The 26,498-nt window shown below is 39.9% G+C and overlaps 1 protein-coding gene across 3 annotated transcripts in view; it reads right to left on the bottom strand.

Annotated features, from left to right (window-relative positions):
- Positions 1-10,139: 10,139 nt before the first annotated feature.
- LOC108443842 (cytosolic phospholipase A2 gamma-like) overlaps positions 10,140-26,498 on the bottom strand; it is a 29,120-nt gene continuing 12,761 nt past the window's right edge. For all 3 annotated transcript variants that reach the window (XM_017724715.2, XM_017724712.2, XM_017724713.2), the window contains 9 exons: positions 26,080-26,185; positions 25,809-25,949; positions 24,197-24,274; positions 23,917-24,072; positions 22,588-22,737; positions 21,826-21,912; positions 15,562-15,716; positions 11,458-11,623; positions 10,140-11,318 (listed from right to left, as the gene is read on the bottom strand). In XM_017724715.2, the coding sequence (XP_017580204.1) occupies positions 11,155-11,318; positions 11,458-11,623; positions 15,562-15,716; positions 21,826-21,912; positions 22,588-22,737; positions 23,917-24,072; positions 24,197-24,274; positions 25,809-25,949; positions 26,080-26,185 (1,203 nt within the window). In that variant the 3' untranslated portion in view covers positions 10,140-11,154. The remainder of the gene's footprint in view (positions 11,319-11,457; positions 11,624-15,561; positions 15,717-21,825; positions 21,913-22,587; positions 22,738-23,916; positions 24,073-24,196; positions 24,275-25,808; positions 25,950-26,079; positions 26,186-26,498) is intronic.

Genomic DNA, 26,498 nt, shown 5'->3' on the forward strand with positions numbered 1-26,498 from the left:
TTTTTCTTTTTGCCAGACGTTAGGAATGTGTAAGGTAATCTTCTGAAAGTTACTGGAATAACCATTTAATGTAGGGATTTTAGAACACTAAGTAAGCATCTATGTTCTCTGTTACTTGTTTTTTTAGCCTTCTGTTTTACTGTTCTTGCTTATTTGATTTTATTCTGCAGAAGTAATGATTTTTTTGTGTTAAATCTTCCTGCCACGAAAGACACCCAAAGGGTTACCTATAAGAATATTTCTGGCCAACAGTTGGGGGTAACCAAAGTGCACCCAGGTTCCAGTCAATTTGAGCTCATGTTCCATAGAAGAAGAGAAACGTTCACAAGTCTGTGCCAACCGCGGTTAGAAAGAAAGTTTTAGAAGCAGAACGCTTAGATCAGATCTTGACATTTTGTTGTCTGTGTACTTTGTCTTTTTGTTTACACCTTCAAGTTTAACCCAACCTTAGAGAGGAAAGTGAAGATTTCTTTACATGGCCAAGTAAGGAATTTCCTCAAGTTTCAGCTCTGACAAAGATAGGTAGTTAATTTAGGTTAGTAGCCTCAAAATTTGACTGCCCTTACCCAGCCGATTGTGATTTGAGGTAGTCCCGTGACACCAAGAACCAAGATTCCGCCTTGCTGCAAGCTCCATCCTCAAGCAGCCCCAAGGAGAAACCAAGAGTCTTACTCAGAGCCATGCTTCGACCTGTGAACTGACTCCTAACCAGAAGCCCCAGTTCCAAGCTTCATCCTTGGGTAGGCGGGACATCAAAGCCGGTCATCAACTGCAGCACATCGCCTGTGTGAGAAGCCCCACGAAAACTCCAGGGCCAGCTACGGAAAGCTCAGCGTGTGAGCTCCAGCCAGTTCTCAAGTGACCCATCTCAAAGGAGGCAAAGTCCAGCTTCGACTTCAAAGTAAGGCTGGCTATCTTTCATTTGTGCAGTCATTTATATTCAATAAGAATTCTCTTTTAGATATATTAGTTTAGGTTAAGTTTCCTCATAGACTCGTTTACCCTTAAGTTTTAAGCTGCTTTCCCAAGGAGCGCCCTAAGTCACCTTTTCATATAATTTGAAATTGAGTATCAAGTCACATTACCTGAGCCATTCCTTAGTCTGGTTTATTTCTTTTGTTTATTAATAAAGTTATCCAATTGTAGTGTCACATTTAGTCAATAAAGTTCTCTTTGATTAAAGCATCCTCGGTGCGAGTGTTTGTCCCTCTCCTGCATTGGTCTGTAGACTTTAAAATAAATCCAAGTTACTCTCACTTCCTCTTTAAGTTTAAGCAATAATAATCATATTCATAATCAGATCATATTCAGAATGAAATTAAAATTGCAATACCCTATACAATTAGAAGAAGCAAAAAATAAATGTTCAAGTCAGTGGAAAAACAAACAACTGAAAAGCAAAAGCCTGAATAAGCTGTATGACTCAATTACACTGCTCAAAAAAAATAAAGGGAACACTTAAACAACACAAAATAACTCCAAGTAAATCAAACGTCTGTGAAATCAAACTGTCCACTTAGGAAGCAACACTGATTGACAATCAATTTCACAGCTGTTGTGCAAATGGAATAGACAACAGGTGGAAATTATTGGCAATTAGCAAGACACACTCAATAAAGGAGTGGTTCTGCAGGTGGGCACCACAGACCACTTCTCAGTACCTTTCTGCTTTCTGGCTGATGTTTTGGTTACTTTTGAATGTTGGTGGTGCTTTCACACTCGTGGTAGCATGAGACGGACTCTACAACCCACACAAGTGGCTCAGGTAGTGCAGTTCATCCAGAATGGCACATCAATGCGAGCTGTGGCAAGAAGGTTTGCTGTGTCTGTCAGCGTAGTGTCCAGAAGCTGGAGGCGCTACCAGGAGACAGGCCAGTACACCAGAAGACATGGAGGAGGTCGTAGGAGGGCAACAACCCAGCAGTAGGACCGCTACCTCTGCCTTTGTGCAAGGAGGAACAGGAGGAGCACTGCCAGAGCCCTGCAAAATGACCTCCAGCAGGCCACAAATGTGCATGTGTCTGCACAAACGGTTAGAAATCAACTCCATGAGGATGGTATGAGGGCCCGACATCCACAGATGGAGGTTGTGCTCACAGCCCAACACCGTGCAGGACACTTGGCATTTGCCAGAGAGCACCAGGATTAGCAAATTCGCCACTGGCGCCCTGTGGTCTTCACAGATGAAAGCAGGTTCACACTGAGCACATGACAGACGTGACAGAGTCTGGAGACGCCGTGGAGAGTGATCTGCTGCCTGCAACATCCTTCAGCATGACCGGTTTGGCAGTGGGTCAGTAATGGCGTGGGGTGGCATTTCTTTGGAGGGCCGCACAGCCTTCCATGTGCTCACCAGAGGTAGCCTGACTGCCATTAGGTACCGAGATGAGATCCTCAGACCCCTTGTGAGACCATATGCTGGTGCGGTTGGCCCTGGGTTCCTCCTAATGCAGGACAATGCTAGACCTCATGTGGCTGGAGTGTGTCAACAGTTCCTGCAAGATGAAGGCATTGAAGCTATGGACTGGCCCGCCCGTTCCCCAGACCTGAATCCGATTGACCACATCTGGGACATCATGTCTCGCTCCATCCACCAACGCCACATTGCACCACAGACTGTCAGGGAGTTGGCGGACACTTTAGTCCAGGTCTGGGAGGAGATCCCTCAGGAGACCATCCACCACCTCATCAAGAGCATGCCCATGCGTTGTAGGGAGGTCATACAGGCACATGGAGGCCACACACAACACTGAGCCTCATTTTGACTTGCTTTAAGGACACTACATCAAAGTTGGATCAGCCTGTCGTGTGTTTTTCCACTTTAATTTTGTGTGTGACTCCAAATCCAGGCCTCCACTGGTTAATAAATTTGATTTCCATTGATGATTTTTGTGTTATTTTGTTGTCAGCACATTCAACTTTGTACAGAACAAAGTATTCAATAAGAATATTTCATTCATTCAAATCTAGGATGTGTTATTTGAGTGTTCCCGGGTCATTTCTCGTTTAAACGTCCATCTTCTCACCCGATTCACTTTCTTGTCTGGTGAGATTACATTTTCTTTTAATATGTCCCCGTACATTGCTCCATTCATGTTGGCTTCATTGATATGTAATGCCTCTATACTGTATGCAGAAAAGCAGCCACATACACTATATTGCCAAAAGTATTTGCTCGTCTGGCTTTACAAGCATATGAACTTAGGTGACATCCCATTTTTAATCCATAAGGTTTAATATGATGTCACAGAGATATTAAAAGTAGATGAAATGTGTGAGGTATAAACACCCTGTAACTGTGTGACATTTTCTTTTATTCTGCATGGCTTATGTGAAGGATGGAGATTTATTAGCCAACAGAAGTTCTACACTAAACAGATCCCTTCCCTGCTTGGTCTTTGCTGTGACTCCAGCCAATGTAACAGTACTCTACTGCATGAATGAGCTTTGGTATAAAATGACGTGTCATGGATCTCAGGTAGGTTAAATTTCAAACATTACAATTTAAAGGTTTACCTTTGCAGTGTTACAAAACTTACAAATAAACATAGAGTTACATTCATCCTGTAAAGCAGCAAGATTTGAGTATGTTATTGCTGAAGCAAACTACATATCAGATGAACCCAGACATGTCAACGCAAGTTTTTGACAGATTACTTTATGATTCATGATAACAAGAAACACATGTTTTTGATATTTTACTGTGATAGGATAACAATGAATAACATACAGTCATTTGTAAGGTCAGTGCAGCGAGACTCAAAGTTCAATACATTTAAACCTTTGCTGCAGTGCAGCACAGCATCACACCACGTAGCTCCTTAAGAGCAACAAAATGAATATCTGAATATATATTAATAAATAAACATTGTGTAAAAAAATGACATGATTGCATATTTTTGTTCAATTCTAAAAATTACAATAATGGACGATTGCATTTACAGGATTTAGCAGACACTCTTATCCAGAGTGACTTACAAAAAGTGCTTTGTTTTATACTCAGAAAATGTGTCTTTGCTAGCTACAAATAGGTTAGAGTGAAAGTTAGTGCTGAGCTCAGATATTGTCAGAAACAAAAGCCTGTGTTGCTACAGAAGAAGCAGAATTAAACACAGTACAGCAGAGTATATTTCAATAAATATTGTACAATACAGCACAATAAGTACTTAACTTAGTGCTCCCCTCAGAACACAGACGGGACTTACATGTGAGGTAGATTGTCTTTCATCTCATGTGAAACAAGTGAGTGTATCTGGGTAGAAGGACACACACACACACACACACACACACACACACACACACACACACACACACACACACACACACACACACACACAAACACAGAAACACTCACAAAAGCACAATCACAGAGAAAGACATACACACACACACACATGCACACACACGCACACATAGAAACAGAAACACACACTCATCTAAGCTTTGCTTCTTTGATGATTAAATTATAGAAATGAAATACAAACATATTAAAAAACAGCACAAGCCAGCTGATGTTAGAAATCTATGGCCATTCCTGCAGTTTGTGGTTACGCTGTGATTTCATGCTGTACGTTATGTTTAAAATTATAGAAAAATAAACAGCAGTTGTTAAGCACTAGGCCTAAGATTGATTGTGGAATATCGAGTGGCCTAAATATGGTGATTAAATCATTACAACTATCATTTCACCATAACGTCAATGTACAGTGCTTCATTTAAATAATGTATATATAAATGTCTTTGCCTGAACTGGTAACACATCTATGCAAGCCAGCATGTTGTTTGTGACTCTTGCTTGACCTGCGGGTTAATTTGAAGTTCACATATAAAGAGATCCACGGGCGATTTGGGAGATATGGGAACTGAACAGTAACACACCCACACCACAGTGCAGTGTTTCTTTTCTTTTTTGATATCATTCATTGGTATATTTCTCCTCTATCTCAGGGATCTCAGGGTATGAGGAGTCACTGAAAAAGACATCATATATCGACTATCTACAACCCCAATTCCAATGAAGTTGGGACGTTGTCCATCCATCCATCCATTTTCTAAGCCGCTTCTCCGTCAGGGTCGCGGGGGGATGCTGGAGCCTATCCCAGCAGTCTTCGGGCGGAAGGCAGGATACACCCTGGACAGGCCGCCAGTCCATCACAGGGCAGACAGACAGACACAGACAGTCACTCACACACTCACACCTAGGGGTAATTTAGCATGTCCAATCGACCTGACCGCATGTCTTTGGACTGTGGGAGGAAACCGGAGAACCCGGAGGAAACCCACGCAGACACGGGGAGAACATGCAAACTCCACACAGAGAGGACCTTGGCCGCCCGGCCGGGGAATCGAACCCAGGCCCTCCTCGCTGTGAGGCGACAGCGCTACCCACCACGCCACCGTGCCGCCCAAGTTGGGACGTTGTGTAAAACATAAATAAAAACAGAAGATGATGATTTGCAAATCCTTTTCAACCTATATTCTGTTGAATACACTACAAAGACAAGCTATTTAATGTTCAAACAGATAAACTTTATTTTGTTATTTTGCGCGTCATAATGCGCCACACATTTTCAATGGGAGACAGGTCTGGACTGCAGGCTGGCCAGTCTAGTACCTGCACTCTTTTACTATGAAGCCATGCTGTTGTGACACATGCAGAAATAAGCAGGGACGTCCCTAAAAAAGACATTGCTTGGATGGCAGCATATGTTGGTCCAAAACCTGTATGTACCTTTCAGCATTAATGGTGCCTTCACAGATGTGCAAGTTACCCATGCCATGGGCACTAACACACCCCCATACCATCAGAGATGCTTTTGAACTTTGCGCTGATAACAATCCAGACAGCCCTTTTCCTCTTTGGCCCGGAGGACACGACATCCATGATTTCCAAAGATAATTTGAAAGATGGACTCGTCAGACCACAGGACACTTTTCCACTTCGCGTCAGTCCATCTCAGATGAGCTCGGGCCCAGAGAAGCCGGCGGTGTTTCTGGGTGTTGTTGATATATGGCTTTCGCTTTGCATGGAGTTTTAACTTGTACTTGTAGATGGAGTAACAAACTGTGTTCACTGACAGTGATTTTCTGAAGTGTTCCTGAGCCCATGTGATAATATCCATTACAGAACGATGCCGGTTTTTAATGCAGTGCCGCCTGAGGGATCGAAGGTCACAAGCATTCAGTGTTGGTTTTCTGCTTTGCTGCTTACTTGCAGAGATTTCTCCAGATTCTCTGAATCTTTTGATGATTGTATGGACTGTAGATGATGAAATCCCTTAATTCCTTGCAATTGCACATTGAGAAACATTGTTCTTAAACTGTTGGACTATTCGCTCATGCAGTTGTTCACAAAGTGGTGAACCTCGCCCCATCCTTACTTGTGAATGACTGAGCCTTTCAGGGATGCTCCCTTTACACCCATCATGACACTCACCTGTTTCAAATTAACCTGTTCACCTGTGGAATGTTCCAAACAGGTGTTTTTTGAGCATTCCTCAAGTTTCTCAGGCTTTTGTTGCCCCTATCCCAACTTATTTGGAATGTGTTACAGGCATCAAATTCAAAATGAGTGAATATTTGCAAAAAACAATAAAGTTTTGAACATTCATTTCCATATCCATTTGAACATTAAATATCTTGTCTTTCTAATGTATTCAATTGAATGTAGGTTGAAAAGGATTTGCAAATCATTGTATTCTGTTTTTCTTTATGTTTTACACAATGTCCCAACTTGTATAACCCCATTTCCATAAAAGTTGGGAAGCTGTGCCAAAATGTAAATAAAAACAAAATGCAAAAACATGCAAATCATTTAAACCTTCTACAGTACATTATAACATTAAACGATTCAGAGAATCTGGAGAAATCTCTGTCTGTAAGGGAAAAGGCCAAAAACCAGTATTTTATGACTGTGGTTTTTGGGTCTTCAGATGGCATGGCATTAAAAACAGACTTGATTCTGTAGAGGAAATCGGCTTAGGAACACAAATGCAAGTTAAAACTCCAAAACACAAAGCAGAAACTTTATATAAACAAGATCCAGAAACACTACCGCCTTCACATGGCATGGGTGAAGGCACCATTAATGTTGAATGATATATACATGTTTTGGCAACATATGCTGCCATCCAGATGACATCTTTTTCAGGGAAGGCCTTGATTATTTTATGTATTACAACAGCATGGTTGTAGTCCAGGTGCTAAGCTGACTTGTCTGCAGCAACATTTGACACGTTATGAAATGTAGCAGTTGGTTTCCACAGTTGCCAAATGCTTATAGAGTGTAATTAAAAGAAGAGGTGATGAAACACAGTGATAAATATGCCCTGTCATTAACATGCCATAAAATTCAATATGGACACATATTTAAAAAAAACAATAACATTTCTCAGTTCCAACATTTGATTTGTGGTTTTTGTAGTATTTTCCTTTAAAAATATGGTTTGGGAAATTTGCATATCATTGCATTGTATTTTTATTTACATTCAGCACAGCATCCCAGCTTTCTTGGAAATAGGGTTGTACATTTCCCTCTGATTATTTTTCAACAGACAAGTGTGGAGGCTCTGATTGATCAGATGTTCCATGTTTTATTCATTGTAAACACATTAAAGTGGCTGGGAATGTGTAATCATTGGGCTGCTCTGGTAAACAGTGTCAACAGAAATCTGTACAAAACAAAACAGCTTTGATTTATCATTCTTCAGCCTTTCATCACAGGACTCCAGAGAACTGGTATTACAAAATGACTATTACACAATAACTTTAACTTGCCTGAGGGCAGAGCAGCATTTCACCTGAAAGTAGTATCCATTACAAGAACTGGCTTCCATGTCATTTCTGTTCCAGCTCTTTATTTGCTAGTACTGGTAATCTTTAATGAACTGTGGAGTGCATAATGCATCGACAGTGGGGCTCAGCTGTAGCTCAATATCACAGTCCAATAAACACAAGTCAAATTATAACTGGTTTATTGCAGCATAATATGTGAAACAATAAATACACCAAATATAAAATACTATAAATTGTTTCATTAAATAATCTTAATTACTTTTCTATTTTCTTTAAACAAGACAATGGTTCCCAGAAAAGCTAAAAAAATAGTAGGTAATGTCGCCAAAAAGTTTCATTACCCACATGAAGTCTGATATATTTGAGATGCACATATTTGGAGTAGAACAAATTTGCAAGTGAACATGTACTTACAGTTTTTTTTACGATTCCTTAAGTCCCATTTTCAAAAGAGGGCTCAATTTGTCCAAACGCTACACATGACTTACACAGCCACACACACAAGCAGCAGAACACCTCCAATTTTTTGCAAAACAGAACACCTTCAAAACTGTACAACAATTTATAAAAACTCAATTTTGTCACTGCATGGCACATATAGAGTTCACATGATCTGATTCTTGCCCAGTTTATTAAGGGCTCACCTATGGAGGGTTTCCTCCAGTTCATGCCCAGGTCATCGACCTAGAAGTGCCCCTTTTGTCCAGCAATGTGGCAGCACTAGTCAAGGTTCCTGTCATGCTTGTGTGTTGCATGTCACAGACTCTTTGGGTAGGGTACTCTGACACATCCGTCAGTCTCTGACATTCTCAAAGACTCTTTAGGAGATCACATGACCGATGAACCTCTCAATCCACCAATCAGCATATCCATTCTCCTGAGTACTGTTATACCTGTTATGTGTATCATATGACTAGTTCTAGCTTAGTATTTAAGTCAGGCTTTAGTATTGGTTCTGTGTGAGGTATTGAGTGTTTCTGTCTGCTGTATTGCCTTTGTGTTTTCCTGGCCATATTTCTGGAGTTCCTACTTTGTGTTTTTGTCTTGGTCTTTTTCAGGGACATCCTGCTTATTTCAGCAAGACAATGCCAAGCCACATTCTGCACGTCTTACAACAGCATGGCTTTGTAGTAAAGAGTGCGGGTACTAGACTGGCCTGCCTGCAGTCCAGACCTGTCTCCCATTGAAAATGTGTGGCGCATTATGAAGCACAAAATATGACAACTGAGACCCCGGACTGTTGAGCAACTGAAGTTGTACATCAAGCAAGAATGGGAAAGAATTCCACCTACAAAGTTTCAGCAATTAGTGTCCTCAGTTCCCAAAAGCTTGTTGAGTGTTGTTAAAAGGAAAGATGATGTAACACAGTGGTAAACATGCCCCTGTCCCAACTTCTTTGGAATGTGTTGCAGGCATCAAATTCAAAATGAGTGAATATTTGCAAAAACCAATAAAGTTTATCTGTTTGAACATTAAATATCTTCTCTTTGTAGTGTATGAAATTGAATATAGATTGAAAAGGATTTGCAAATCATCGTATTCTGTTTTTATTTATATTTTACACAACGTCCCAACTTCATTGGAATTGGGGTTGTATGTTGAGAAACATTGTTCTCAAATCCTCATCTTTACTTCAGAAAGGCTCCGCCTCTCTGAGATGCTCTTTTTATACCAAATCATGTTACTCACCTGTTGTCAATCAACCACCAGGTTTTTTTTTTAGCATTACACAACTTTACCAGCCGTTTGCTGCCAACATCCCAAATTTTTTGGAATGTGTTGTGAACATTGAATTTAAAATGGGCATGTGTGTGTGTATAAGGGCCTGAAGAAGGCGCCCTGCTCGGCATCCCAGTCCAGGTATCTCACAGTTTGCAGGGTGGAATGGCGATAACACAGTAAACGCCATGGAGACAACCTTGATCGGGCCCAGGCAGAGTCAATATATACATATATTTTTTTTTTTTTTCCTCATTTTAACATTTAATATTTTGCACAGCATGACTTTTTTGGAAGTGGAGTTATACATATTTGTACCTTTTCATTACCTAATATTTTAAAACAGAACAATACAATAAAAAGCCTATAGATGAGACATGGTGTGAGGAGTCAATACAATTTAAATTTAATTTCAATGGATTATGGTAGAAATTATGTTCCCTGACTAAAGGTACTGAGATGTACCCTTGAGGATACCACCCCAGTAGCAAGAGGTGTACTGCCCCAGAGACAATTTCATGCCTTTATCTGAGAGTGTAGCATAATGCTGATAATCAAAGTGAAACAAACTATCTTTAAAATTAAACCCTTTACATAAGAGACGTGTACAGCAAACAAGAACAAGGTCAAAGAACTTGAATGGGATTTATTTTGATTTGCATTCATTTGATCAGTCATTTATTTCCAAGAAATCACATCATTTTTGGCAAATGTTTTTTTTTTTTTTTACAAATTATATGTTGTAAAAGTCCTCACTTTTTAATCTGAGATTTGAGTTTAAATCTTATTATTCAATCTATAAAGGCAATTACTACTCCTAAAGGCTAGAGCACTGGTAGATACACTCAGCTAACTCTTATGCCCCATGTAACAGTAAAGCTGGGAAGGAGGGTTATATAGCAAACCTTGGTGAGCCAGCCAGGAGTAGTTACAATTAGTTTTAACTAGTATCCTAGTAAAACTAAATTTTATATAGTCTAATGAGCAGATCTTGCATAGGATGATACATTTTTAGAGAATTAAAGTACAAACTGCACTGCTAATCAGTGGTATGAGCAAAACTGAGTTGGAAAATGAATGTTAAGTAACCATTTAAGCAAATATTATTATTGATATTAATGATATATTGATAGGATTATTCAGACAATTTAATAGACTTCTCTGCATGATTGAGTGGTCATTATTGAGTTTGAGAGTGACCTGGCAGTTAGAGGCCCAGCTTTTTACATACTTCAGGTTTCCTGTCAACCTGGCCTCGCCTATGACATTCAAACCTTATCCTGTACACATGTCCCCATAATATCCAATATCACCACCAGTACCACTACTGGGAGGAATTGTGATAGATTGCTAAGCTTATTTGGAAGCCCCTTGATGGTTGAAAGACCAAACTAACCATTATGAATGTAAACAAGAAAGAAAAACATAATCCACATTTCAGATTCTAAAACAGTCAATGGCATAGTTTCAGCTGATATTCTGAACCCTATAATTGTAACTACTATTTCACTATTATTACACACAAAATGCTGATTATTTGTTTTTTTACTGATACATGAAAAGAACATACTGACTACCCAGATCCAAAAAGACAGATATTTGGCACATATTTGAAGTATTTAGAATTTCTGATGTCTTGTTTTACTTCACTTTCTTCTCTTCAATGATGTCACCAATCACCTTGAGTAGTTTCTCCTTGTTGTTTTTGATGTTTACTCCAGCTTTCTCCATAAGATCTGTGATCTCACTACGACTGTAGTCCAGTCGAAAGGTGTGATATTTTTTCATCCACTCCAGAATTTCTCCTTAGGAAACAGACATTTACTATGTAGAGCAATACTGCATTTCTGTTACTTCACAATACACAGAGTACAGTAAACGTCATCAATCATTACAGTGAAACCAAATACATATACAAGAATGTATGTTTTCAGTATGCTGTACCTTTGCAGTTGACTGCATTGAAAAGAGGGATGTGAACCACAGTTGGAGCTTTGCCATATCCTCTAAACACATAGAAGTCCTGTAGTTCTGTACCTTCAGGAGGTGCAACAACTTCAGGGAAAGGAATGTTAAGGTCTTGGCATAGTTCAGCAGCGCGAACCACTGACTGCAGAAACAAAGCAATTCTCTATTAAATATGAACACTGTCATACAATAGACACGTTTACATGCAGCCTGACAGTCCGTTAATCAGACTAATAGCTCAATTGGAATAGAATATGTCCATGTAAACACCTCAATCGGAATAGACTAATCCAACTGAAGCCATTTGGAATACAGTTTCTATCAGATTGAACAAGGTGGGTAAACCTCTAAATAATCTGTTAAATAGAAGAATAATAGCCAAGTAAACGCCTGAATCCAATTACACTCCAATCAGATCATGTTAGTACGGTCAGCGCATGCTCTTCGTGTCATAGCGAAAGGTTTATAAGGTTCAACATAACAGGAGCAGAAACTGGTCTGCAGAGGAGATGAAGTTTATGCTCTAGTCTTTAAAAGATGGCGGTGGGACGGATGTCCAGCTTATGTGTCTCAGAGCATGACGTTTTCCTCTCGCTGCTTCCTTTAGAAGTACATGTGAAGGACGTTTTTCTGAGTCTGACGTCTAAATTAAAAACACAAGCACTACTCTACACATGCGCGACATTTTGCATTGGATTACTTGGAGTCAGCATGTAAGCGAAAATTTTCATTGGATTGTTGAATAGAATGTGCATATAAACACCTCAGTCTGACTCTGTAATCCGATTGTATTCATGTAAACATAGCCAGTGATATGAAAGCAAGAGTAGGAGGACCTTACAGGTCAACACCAAGGTAAATGTTAACACAAGTGACTTGCTTAGTTTAAAAATGAAGTGTTTGAAGTGTTTCATTCAAAGTATTTATTAGAATTGAACAAAGTTAGTCAAATTGGTTATTACTAGATAAATAACAGTTTTAGATTGAACTGCCTATATTTACTGCCATCATTAAGTGCCTGATTAATTGATAATTGTTTTGCTATGGATTAACTCTTAACTCTATATTATTATTATTTAGTAACTACATAATTACAATGCAAAGTGAGTTATTCCTAGGTAATAGAAATGTGTAGTAACACTTTGGACCCACTGGAGGGGGCTGGCCATTTAAGGTTTTTGAAAGGATAGTAACTGTGGGAATTATGAGAAATCAAACCTTTATATATCTCTGTATTGTAAATGTGTGTTTTAAATACAAAATTTTAGCTTGTGATATGCATTTGATGCTTTTGGCAAAATATATTGGTTCTCATCAAAATACTGTTAGATTTATTTTTTTCAAGGGTTCTTTAGTAAAGAAATGGTTCTATATAGACCCATGAACACTCAAAGAACCCTTTGCATAATTAAAGGTTTCTTTGCATCATGAAAGGGTTCTTCAGAATGCAAACTGCAGAGTGCTGTAGATGGTTTTTGAAAAGGGTTCTATACAGCACCAAAAGGGTTCTGCTATTGTTACAATGTCAAGCCTGTAACAGTAGAAGAACCCTTTTTGCTGCTATATAGAACCCTTCTCAAGAAGGTTCTATTTACAACCATCTACACACATTCTCCTGAACTGAAGAACCATTTGACAATACAAAGATCCCTTAAATCATGCAAAAGGTTCTTTGAGTTTTCATGGTTCTATATAAAACTATTTTCTTTACTAAAGAATCCTTGTGTAACTGTCTTTATTAGTGCATGCCAAATCACTCTTTCTCCGAATTTTATATTATATGTTTTATTGGGCTTCTCCAGGCTCCGACTGCCTATTGGTGAAGCTGAGGTGATCTCCCTTGTTGATTTTCAGACTCTAGCTAACTGATTTCCTGACATCCCTGAGTACTTAGGGAACAGTGCATCATACATACAAAATACTGTTACATTTAAAGGATTAAATGTATGTCTTAAACATAATTTTTAAAATATCATTTGATCTTTATTGTAATAGATCTTTATTTACACTGAAATGTTTAAGTGACTGGGCTGATTATGGTGCCGTTACACTTTGTAGATGGGTCTTATACTGAATAGGCTAGTTAGTTGACTTGATCTACAGTTTAACCTGGAATCATGTCTTATTTTAAACAAACAATAACAGGCATCTTAGAAAATGATATGTGAAGTGATTTATCTGGGCAGTAAGTGTTTATCCATTCCAGAAACACTAACATTAGTATAAGTGCAATTAACCAATTAAAAATCTATTGTGATTTGATGTGTGTTATTTACAGTTACCCTCCAATACCTACTTTAGCTGATCAAGTCTTCATTAAATTAAATCAGATACTACACTCTATTCATCTAACCTACATAATAATAAACAACTTCACTGCCAAGTAACACAATTTTACTGTATTTGCATTTGTACAGTACATTTATTTATTTCAATGCCATACAACACAGCAAATGCATTAGATGCTAGGGGGTGGAGTGGCATACCTTGAGATGATTAACCCATCAACTCAGACATCACAATGCCAACTAAACATGCAAATTACATTGTCTTTTTTAACTGAAAGTAATTATTGTATGTTGGAGGGCCCAGGAGATCCTAGTTATGCCACTGTAATTGACAAAATGCTGCAATATTAGAATTAGAAATTTGTGCAATCATATTTTCCTATATTAAGAAACTTTGAAATGGACTCTTCTAGACAAGCCCACACAAAATGCCTTTTTGAAACACCTCAGCACACTACTGTCCAAGGATGGGCTTAAAAAAAACACGCAAAAAATACTAATTGAAACACTAAAATGTTTCTCAAGTATGTCAGCAAATTAACTAGCTACATCCTTGCAACATAACAGCGTAACATACTTCATCTACTTTTAAGTGTTGAAAGGTAAAGTTTGAAAAGAAAAGTTGATTGGTAGGGATGGTATTCATTACATTTATTCTTATTATAGTACCCATAGCAATTTTTCCCTGTAATGATACATATTTGAGTAAAACCATTGAATTTTTACTCTTACTTGAATTGGTTTCTAATAAAGATTATTACCTAGATACTTTGATTTTAAAAGTAAAAAATAAGTCTTTTACTTCATAAACTGATCAGAGGAGAGCCTGGTTAAGTTCAAAAGATTAATTTCTGAAAGCCAATCAAAACAGAACAGCTCCCAAAAGATTTCAGCCCTGATGTGCTCAGACAATATAGATTCTATTTTCTTCTTACTTTGTTTTTTTTTCTATTTGTTAAACTTAAACACAACTGTGTACGTTTTCTGCAAATGTAAAGAATGATTAGAGTTGTCCACTATTGTCCACTATTGACTAAACATTAACTACTGACTGTCATCATTGTTTAATTAATAGTGAACTACTCTAATCATAAGTTCACTATTACCTATTGCATAATTAATTAGTACCCTTTGGCATGCCCAGTTCTAAAGCAGATGGCAGCCCTGAAATCTGGTAGGCCACCCCAGATGTCACCCCAAAATTTGGGCATTGCCCTTCACCTCACCGTGGGAGAGGTGTCTGTGCCTTAAAGAGGACAGTTGTTTGCTGTCGACAGAACAATGCTCCACTGCTGCGCTTGCAACGCCCCTGCAGTGCCCCTGCAAAGCCCTCACCTCGATCTATCAGCGATCAGTCAAACAACTATCCAACACTCCACCCTCTTTCTCTTAGCGAGTAAAACTGGCGAACAGTGGACGCTGAAGTTCCTGTAGTTACTGAATAATAATCCTTAGCATGTAAAAAGTCTGTGATTTTAAGAGGTATTATGAAGCTCACATTTCATCTCTGCTCTGCTTGAATTTGCTCTGATCTGTGATTGGAAATCATGTAGATCCTCATGCTTGTGAGCTCTGTAAATGTATTTAGTAAGCAAGTGGGATACAGATCAGTGAAAATCAAGGACAGCAAGGAAACTACTTTAAACCAGGAGAGACTGAATAACCCTGCAACAATAGTGAATCACCTATACATCACTGTGTCATCATAAGATTGCATTTCCCATCTCTATATAACTAAAGAAGGTGTGTGTGTGTGTGTGTGTGTGTGTGTGTTTGTGTGTGTGGTAAGTACCTTAAACGGAGTCAAACAATTACAGTCAAGGGAAATGATGAGGTCGATTTTTCGTTCTTTTCTCAGCACTGAGAAAAAGGGTATGTTGAGTAACAGTCCAGCATCCATGTAGTCTCTCTTCTCTGAGTAAATGATACTGAGGTCAACATCTTGAGCTGATGACAAAGTAGAACAATAATATTTTATGAGGATATTAAAGCTCTCCTATGGCTTCATCTACTCATTCTTATATATATATATATATATATATATATATATATATATATATATATATATATATCATCTTATTCTTCTTTCAGCTGCTCCCTTTAGGGGTCGCCACAGCGGATCATCTGCCTCCATCTTGCCCTATCCATTGCCTCCTCTGCTTTTACACCAGCCATCTCCATGTCCACCTTCACTACATCCATAAATCTTCTCTGAGGTCTACCTCTTCTCCTTCTACCCGGCAGCTCCATCTACAACATTCTTTGGCCAATATATCCACTACTCCTCCTCAACACATGTCCAAACCATCTCAACCTGGCCTCTCTGGCTTTATCTCCAAACTGCTCCACCTTTACCTCCATCCATCCATCCATCCATTATCTTCCGCTTGTCCGGGGTTCGGGTCGCGGGGGCAGCATCCTAAGCAATGAAGCCCAGACCTCCCTTTCCCCAGCCACTTCCACCAGCTCTCCAAGGGGGATTCCGAGGCGCTCCCAGGCCAGCTGGGCGATATAGTCACGCCAGCGTGTCCTGGGTCTTCCCCGGGGTCTCCTCCCAGGTGGACTCGCCTGTGACACCTCCCGAGGGAGGCGTCCAGGAGGCATCCTAACCAGATGCCCGAACCACCTCAGCTGGCTCCTCTCGACGTGAAGAAGCAGCGGCTCTACTCCGAGTCCCTCCCGGATGACTGAACTTCTCACCCTATCTCTAAGGGAGAGTCCAGACACCCTGCGGAGGAAACTCATTTCGGCCGCTTGTATTCGTGATCTTATTCTTTCGGTCATTACCCAAAGCTCATGACCATAGGTGAGCGTGGGAACATAGATCGACCGGTAAATCGAGAGCCTTGCCTTATGGCTCAGCTCTTTCTTTACCACAACAGACCGGTAAAGAGCCCGCATCACTGCTGACCCAGCACCAATCCGCCTGTCAATCTCCTGCTCCCTTGTACCTTCACTCGTGAACAAGACCCCGAGATACTTGAACTCCTCCACTTGAGGCAAGAGCCTATCCCCGACCCAGAGAGGGCTCTCCACCCTTTTCCGCCTGAGAACCATGGTCTCGGATTTAGAGGTACTGATTCTCATCCCAGCCACTTCACACTCGGCTGCAAACCGATCCAGCGAAAGCTGAAGTTCGCTTCCTGATGTCCCCAATAGGACCACATCATCTGCAAACAGCAGCGATGTGACCCTGAGGTCACCAAACCAGACACCCTCCATCCCTTGACTGCGCCTAGAAATTCTATCCATAAAAATTATGAATAGAATCGGTGACAAAGGGCAGCCCTGACGGAGTCCAACTCTCACTGGGAACGAGTCTGACTTACTGCCGGCTATGCGAACCAAACTCCAGCTTTGTTTGTACAGGGCCTGAATGGCTCGTAGCAAAGAGCCATGTACCCCGTACTCCCGAAGCACCTCCCACAGAATACCCCGGGGAACACAGTCGAATGCCTTCTCCAGATCCAAAAAGCACATGTGGACTGGTTGGGCAAACTTCCATGAACCCTCCAGAATCCTGGAGAGGTTGAAGAGTTGGTCCAGTGTTCCACGACCAGGGCAGAACCCGCACTGTTCCTCCTGGATCCGAGGTTCGACTATAAGCCGGACTCTCTTCTCCAGTACCCCTGCATAGACCTTGCCAGGGAGGCTGAGGAGTGTGATTCCCCTGTAGTTGGAACACACCCTCCGGTCCCCTTTTTTAAAAAGAGGCACCACCACCCCAGTCTGCCAATCCAGTGGCACCGCCCCCGATGTCTACGCAATGTTGAAAAGGCGTGTCAGCCAAGACAGCCCCACAACATCCAGAGCCTTGAGGAACTCAGGGCGGATCTCATCCACCCCTGGAGCCTTGCCACCAAGGAGCTTCTTAACTACCTTAGCGACTTCGGCCTCCGTAATGGACAAGCCTATTCCCATGTCCCCAGACTCAGCCTCCTCACTGGAGAACGTGTCGGTGGGATTGAGAAGGTCCCCAAAGTATTCCTTCCACCGCCCAATGACATCTTCAGTCGAAGTCAGCAGCACACCATCTCCACTATATACAGTGCTAGTGGCACACTGCTTTCCCCTTCTAAGTCGCTTGACGGTTTGCCAGAATCTTTTCGGAGCCGACTTAAAGTCACTTTCCAAGGCCTCACCAAACTCCTCCCATACATGGGTTTTTGCCTTGGCGACAACTGAAGCCGCAGATCGCTTGGCCTGTCGATACCTGCCAGCTGCCTCTGGTGTCCCACAGGCCAACCATGCCCGGTAGGACTCCTTCTTCAGCTTGACGGCATCTCTCACCTGGGGTGTCCACCACTGGGTTCGAGGATTACCGCCCCGACAGGCACCAACTACCTTACGGCCACAGCTACAGTCAGCCGCTTCAGCAATGGAAGAACGGAACATGGCCCATTCTGAGTCAATGTCCCCCACCTCCCCCGATATCTGGTCAAAGTTCTGACGGAGGTGTGAGTTGAAGATCAATCTGACAGGTTCTTCTGCTAGACGTTCCCAGCAAACCCTCACTATACGTTTGGGCTTGCCTGGTCTGACCGGCATCTTCCCCCACCACATGATCCAACTCACCACCAGGTGGTGATCAGTTGACAGCTCAGCTCCTCTCTTTACCTGAGTGTCCAAAACACATGGCTGCAAGTCCGATGACACGACTACAAAGTCAATCATTGAACTGCGGCCTAGGGTGTCCTGGTGCCATGTGCACTTATGGACATCCTTGTGTTCAAACATGGTGTTCGTGATGGACAAACTGTGGTTTGCGCAGAAGTCCAAAAACTGAACACCACTCGGGTTCAGATCAGAGAGGCCATTCCTCCCAATCACACCCCTCCAGGTCTCACTGTCATTGCCCACGTGAGCGTTGAAGTCCCCCAGTAGGACAATAGAATCTCCAGGAGGAGCACTTTCAAGCACCCCTTCCCAAGGACTCTAAGAAGGCTGGGTACTCTGAACTGCTGTTCGGTGCATAAGCACAGACAACAGTCAGGACCCGTTCCCCAACCCGAAGGCATAGGGAAGCTACCCTCTCGTCCACCGGAGAAAACCCCAACATACAGGCACTGAGTCGAGGGGCTATGAGAAAGCCCACACCTGCCCGCTGCCTCTCACCATGGGCAACTCCAGAAAAGAATAAAGTCCAGCCCCTCTCAAGGAGATTGGACCCAGAGCCCAAGCTGTGTGTTGAGGTGAGCCCGACTATATCTAGCCGGTATCTCTCAACCGCGCGCACCAACTCAGGCTCCTTCCCCGCCAGTGAGGTAACGTTTCAAGTTCCAAAAGCCAGTTTCAGCAACCGAGGATCAGAACACCAAGGCCCACGCCTTCGGACACTGCCCGATCCACAACGCACCGAACCCCTACTACTGCCCCTCCCATTGGTGGTGGGTCGATGGGAGGGGGGACTCATGTAACTCCTTCAGGCTGGGCCCGGCCAGGCACCATGAGTAAATGCCCGGCCACCAGACACTCGCTGGCGAGCCCCTCCCCCAGGCCTGGCTCCAGGGTGGGGCCCCGGTAACCCTGTTCCGGGCAGGGTACACAAGTCCAGTTTTTGTGTCTTCATAGGGGTTATTATAGATCACACTTTGTCTGACCTGTCACCTAGGACCAGTTTGCCATGGGAGACCCTACCAGGAGCTTTCGCTCCAGACAACATAGCTCCTAAGATCATTCAAGCACGCAAACCCCTCCACCACGATAAGGTGGTGATCCAAGGAGAGGCCACCTTTACCTATTTTATATATATATAATATAAAAAATATATAAATATATTGAGGATTATGTGGGTTCCACTCTTCTGAGAGTTTTCTAAGACAGTTATTGTCAACTTGGCCATCATCTCGAATGCCTTCCTTTTCCATCTTCACTCTAGCAAACACTTCCAAAACATTACCATGTGTACCACCCACCTCAGAAACAGCTTCTTTCCATCAGAGCTCTTAACAGCTAACACTTGAGAGATTCTATCTCCCTGTTTATTTTTATATTGTATATATTGCATCTTCCACCTTTTTCCATTGCATTATTAAATTTATAGGACTATTTATAGCATAGTAATAATAGTAAATTATAAATGTCACTTCTTGTGCTTGTATTGCATATATTCCAGCATTACACTGTATAATTCCATAAGATACACTTTTTTTGCATGGTTCTTTGTAGGTGATTAATAAAGTCTTAACACAGTATCAGTAACGTATCAACAACATATTAGTGGAGTAACAGTAGTTAAGCATCTGAACACATTGAGGTAAAAATCTTGAAGACGTACTGTTGATACATTACTTACATTAAGTAGATGCACTGTTTATATGTTACATGAAGTAAACTATATATGTTAAATATGTTACTTCCATTAACCCCTTACATGGGGTTTTATTACACACTTCTATAACCTAAAGATAGCTCAAGCAGTTTGCATTTAAGTCATGGTAGTTACTGTATAATAAGCCTTAATATGCAATAAGCTTGGGATTTTAAGGGTATAAGCAAAACCCAAAATCTAACCCTGGCCTTAATCCTTACCTAAACTTAGCTTCAACCCAAAACCCAATTCAGTCAAACTCCAGTTATGGAACGGTGGTCAGCAGCATATCTATAACAGCTTGTTGAGGATGTTGAGATGATCTACGTTATACCTCCTTCATGTTTAGTGACTCAGGTTAAAATCTACAGATATGACAGTGAAAAACTGAAATCAGCAGACTTAACAGTTAATTAAAAGCCTCTTGATAATCTACTGAATGTATCCAATGATGCTACATCATTGATATGTTGTTATGTTATTTAGACCCTGTCGAGTATTTATTTAATCTAAAAAGGACCACACAACATCAGAAGGGGAAACTCCCAGAGACAGAGGTAGAGGACTACACCCTGTCTGTATGCAGTTCTGTCACTGACATGTTTAAGGTATGGGGTGTTTTGGACATACAGTTAAGTATGGACATCTTCCATAGTTAACTGTATGCCACATTATCCCCATAAGACAAGGACATTTGCATACCACTGAAGTGGAGTCAGTATAAGCTGGTACTTCATATTAATAATACAATAATAACACAACAGTAAAGTATGGTGGTGGCAGCATAATGGTGTGGAGATGCTTTTCCTCAGTGGTGACTTGCCATATTATTAAAAATGAAAAACGGATAGATGGTGCAAAATACAGACAATCTGCTAAAAAACTAAACCAACACAAATGGTGCGCTAACCACAAAATCAAGGTTTTCCAGTGTTCATCTCAGTGCTGCTACCTAATCCCCAGAGAAATGTGTTCACCAGTCTCATTAAGCATTACAGAAGAAAACTCAGAGCTTTTTGTTTTTTTTGTTTTGTCTTGCTTCGTTTTTGTTTTGAATTTTGTTTTTAATCCTCCCTTTACACTGACCTACTGTAACTTTTAAATCATGCGTGCATTTGACTGTTGTTGACACATTTTGCAGATGATCCATTGAGATATACATCTGCATATGGCTAATAATCATGTGTGAGTGGCTGCTTCCAAACCTATCAAGAATGGAAGGTACAAAATTCCCACCCACGGCCTTACAAGAACTGCTTGTTCTGGTTGGTTCAAATACATTCTTGGTAAAAGCTGATATTGCTGATCACAAAACCTACCATTTTGCAGATCATGCATGCAAGTTGAGTAAGGGAATTATATATGTGTGCCATATGTGGATCTAAATCACTGTTTTCATGCAGTTGGGAGGCCAAAATGTGGATTTACATTACTGCTCTATCAGTGGATACATATAATTTAGCTGTGTAGTTTAAATAAAAACATTTCTTCAGCCAACATGCTTATTGTGCTAAATCAAAACAGGGCTTGCTGAGAAGCAGACGATGACATGCTGGTTTTACCTTTAACTGTAGTATTAGTACAGTTTACTCACCATGCTGAGCGTTTATCATTATCTGTCACATTTGGCTCAGCTTTACACCCCTCTTAGAGGAAATCAGCTCATTATATCATGTTAAACTGAAGTGTTTCCATGTTTTTGACATTTCAAGTCATACAGTGCAGTTAATATAGTTAATATCTCACCTTCCATCGCGAAGAGGTAGTTATAAGTTGTTCCCCAGATCCACTTAACAGTTTTCTCTATAGATCTCAGAATGTAAAACCAAAAATCTGAAGAAATAAGATTAAACAAACACACAACAAAAAGGTTGACTCCAGATTTCTAATATATTCTACATTAGACTAGATGTTTAAACAAATTACTAAAACTGAAAATATGTAGAACTGTTACTGTTTTATCAAATCACAGTTCTTTATTTCTAAGTACAGTTTATTGCAGCACTTGATTACAATAGTTGAACTCCTGTGTCTCTAATATCCAGCTGACTTGAAACTTTCTTGGTTTTGTTGCAGTACATAAATAAACAGGAAGAACCATAAAATAGAGACCTAAACCTGGGTCTTGTCACAAGTGTATGAATGTTGATGTGCACTATTAATAGTATGTGCTGTTTAAAGAATGATCATTGCACTATATTGACAATTATGTACAAAATATGACAACACAGCAGTTACGTGCACTTATGAGTTTTTAAGACTACAAAGTTGATACTAACTGGATGTCTTTCTTGTTGTAGCATTACATGATAACACATGATAACACCATCACTGATGCTTTGGATTGTTTTACACCATTATGTTTGGAATAATAAAATATACAGATACAATGCATTCAAACGTATCTTAAATCTGTGGGAAGGAAATGCACTTGCAGAGCAAAAGCCAGATTTGTAAATTAGTATAAGCAATTCAGGAGAAGAGTCAAGGTGAGAGGGTTCTACTCACCATCAGAAACACCCCACACCTTAAACATGTCAGTGACAGAACTGCATACAGACAGGGTGTAGTCCTTTAACTCGGACTCTGGGAGTTTCCCTTCTGATGTCATCAGCTTCTCTAGATGGACAGTCATGTTTTTCGCTTCATCATATTTATCTAAATAGAGATGTTTTACAATGCGCACGCACATACGCGCACACACACACACACACACACACACACACACACACACACACACACACACAGACAGAAATATTGGCACCCCTCAAGAAACAGGGCAAAGACAATCATATAAAATAAATACATATACTTGTTTATATATTGTTTACCATTTATCTACCACAAATTATTTCTATTGTGCCCATGTTTCCTTCGTTCCTCAGCCAGCATTGTTGCATGCTCCTGGTCTTGGTTTGTCATTTTTGTGATCTTGTTTCCCTGCTTGTGTTTTCGTTGTGAAAGTTTAGCCTTTGTGTTTCATAGTTTTCCTAGTCAGTTCATGTTCTTAGTATTCCTCTTTGTTACAGTGTTTGATGTGCTTTATATGGATCCCCATTCTATTTGTCTACCTGCCTGTCATTTGGAGTATCTGCTTAAGGACTTAAACAAAGGAGTGTTGTTTTATGTCAAGAATAATGTAGTCTTTTAAATGTCCATGGTCAGATGCCACCTACATGACCCAAATCTTTTTTGAAGAGTTCTGCAAAGGAAGCCTTTCCTGAAAGTAAGTAGCAGCAAAATGCAGCACCTGAACTTCGCAAACTGGAGGTACAAATGCAATTGTGAGGATGTGGTCAAAAACTGCTCAGGCACACTATTGTCACATTTGGTGAAAAAGGGCCTGCATACAATGAAAAGCACCCGAAACCCTCTGTCATATATGGTGGTGGATCACTGATGCTGTTTTGCTGCTAGCGGTTCAGGGGCTGTCGTGAAAGTGAATAGCATAACGAATTTCACTAAGTACTAGGAAATTTTAACCCAAAAAAGAGTGTTAAAATATGCAGCTTATCCATTTGTTTAAGACTAAACCGTCACTAAAGTGTGCCAATAATTGTGTATATATATATATATATATATAATCACTGTTATCAGTTTTTGACATAATTTGAAAATGCCTGTTGCTCTTTACACTGTGTGTAAATTTCATGATGAATGGACTAAAAGAACTGACTCAAAATGACTTGGAAAAAAGTCTGGTTCCATTGACTTACATTAAAAGTAAAGTAAGAGATAAAAGGTTTTCTTCTGACAACAGCAAGATATATGTATCTTTTTGAATGTGGGGGTAGTTGATCTGTGTTCTTTGGATTATGAGATGTTGGTGAATACAACCTTTCAGTAAGTCCTTCATGGTTCTGAGGTGAACTGTAGGATCCTCCTTTCTTAACACACAAAGGTTGAGTTCCACAAGTGTTAAGAGCATCAGGTAACCATTCTGCACATCTTGTGTTTGTGGTGTATGACTCTCTTCTGCGCATCCTACTTTGTCTAGTTAGGGGGAAAAAAAGCTTTGTTACAACTTTGCACAACACAACCTGATGCATTAGCATTAACTAAAAGACTTAGACTCAGTCTAAGTTAAACAGACTGTTAAACAGAGAGAGATTCATACCTGTAATCAGATATTTTAGTGCCTCATAGAGTAAGTTAAGGTGCTGTCCAATATCTCCGAAGGCACTGCCACACAAGCCTGTACACATTCCAAATAAATAAAATAGTCAGTAAGATTACAGCACTGAAGATAATGGATTGTGAATTAAATGATTTATGTGTTCTTGAACATTCATCACCAACAATCACACACTTTCCAGCACGCAGTCACAACACCGATTACATAAGTCCAGTATAGACATAGAATTATTGTCGGGACCTGCTGAGTGTGATGTCTACATCTGAGGTGACAGTCAATGAACTTAAATGTTTTACTTTTGAAAGCAACCAACAATATTTGGCAAGTATGTTTGGTTAACTGTGTAGCATGGGTAGCAGTCCACAGAGCAAAAACCAGTGTTGTATGTGTTTACTGAACACTGAACATTGTTTGTTAATCTCAAGCTGGTCTCGGCCTCGGCCTCTCTCTGTCTCTACCAACAGTCTTGGTCTTGACACTCAGACATGATGTGTCCCAGTGTCTGTCTTGACTTAGAGTCTAATTCAAGATTGTCGGATAGGTAGAACATATTGTTAAGTGGATAATAACATGATAACATTAGGGTTACATGTACTTGCTAATTTTACTTTTTAAATTTTTTCTTAAATTTAGTACATAGTAATTGTAGCAGTACCAAAGCAGTAATAAACTCACATAGTAATTGTAGCAGGTTGTACTAAAAAAATTACATGTTAATTTTCAAGTAGTAAATTAATATTATGTTAAAAATGAGTATTTGTTATGGTAACAGGTTGATTTTAAAAAGGCAAATTAACGCCACAAACTCTAATTACCTCTAATTAATAAAATCTTAAGCTTCCAGTTAATGCAATATCATTTAATTTGTAACAATTCTGATAAACGTCTGAGGAACGTTACTATAGTATAGTATTACCATATTATTACCTTCTTATTACCAATCTGTAAAGTTAAATGCTGCCAAAATATTAATGACCTTTGGTATGCTGATGACACTCAAAGCATGAAATCAGGTAAAGAACAGATTTAAGTGATTTTTAGCTCACTATGAAGAAAAAAATTTTATGACCATGGAAAATACCTGTAACATTATAACTGATATTGTTATTATCAAAATATTTTTATTGATTTATGTCCACAATTGCAACATTCTGGGAACAAATCTGAAAATAAATATTTTTTATATAATATTTTAATGCTTAACAATGTTTATATTCAGAATGTTTAATAAAACTTTTAATAAATTAAAAAGTTGCATTAAGGCTTTATAGGAGTGCATATAGGTGAAAGAGGAGATTCTTGTGGCTAATAATCTTGTTTATACTATTAATAATCAGACGTGGATTAAGATTATTGTCAGTTATATAAAGTTTACTTTCAGTTAACTGATATGTAAAGCACTGGTTTTTACTCGGTGCTAAAGTTCTCAACTAATTGTTGGAAACTAATATACTAAATATAATGAAAACTAACTAAATATATTGTTTTGAATGAGTGTTCTATATGTGTGATCCCTTTGTCTTTCATTTTTTTAAATCACTGGTGACTTATTCATTCTGATCAATCATTTTGCTTTTAACACAGCTTGTGTTACCTTGTAAATACAGCATGTCCATCTCAGGCTGGTCTTTAATCTTCTTTCCATTCTCAAACTCACTTCCCCAACAGGAGGAATCCACAAAGGCTCCAGTGAGAGAATAACCTGACTCATCTGGAGTGATCTCAAACCAAGGATCTACAAACAGAAAATACTGTGAGTTTTCCATTTTTACACACACACACACACACACACACACACACACACACACACACACACACACACACACACACACACACATGCATATAACACACACACAATAAATTACCTGCATTCAGTCCTTCATGTTTACACTTCTTGTCAATCACAGTGTAAATGGGATACGGTTCATTGGTGTAGTTGCTTCTCTGCTCTGAGACTTTGTGTTCATCAATCTGTGAAATACAGAAATCTACACTGCAACAGTGGACAACACAACAATTTGAAGGGGAAAAAATGTCTCTATATACAACCCCAATTCCAATGACGTTGGGACATGGTGTAAAACATAAATAAAATCAGAATACGATGATTTGCAATTCCTTTTCAACCTATATTCAATTGAATACACTACAAAGAGAAGATATTTAATGTTCAAATGGATAAACTTTATTGTTTTTTGCAAATATTCACTCATTTTGAATTTGATGCCTGCAACACGTTCCAATGAAGTTGGGACAGGGGCATGTTTACCAATGTGTTACATCA

Source organism: Pygocentrus nattereri, chromosome 1, assembly GCF_015220715.1.
Source record: "Pygocentrus nattereri isolate fPygNat1 chromosome 1, fPygNat1.pri, whole genome shotgun sequence".
NCBI lineage: Eukaryota > Metazoa > Chordata > Actinopteri > Characiformes > Serrasalmidae > Pygocentrus > Pygocentrus nattereri.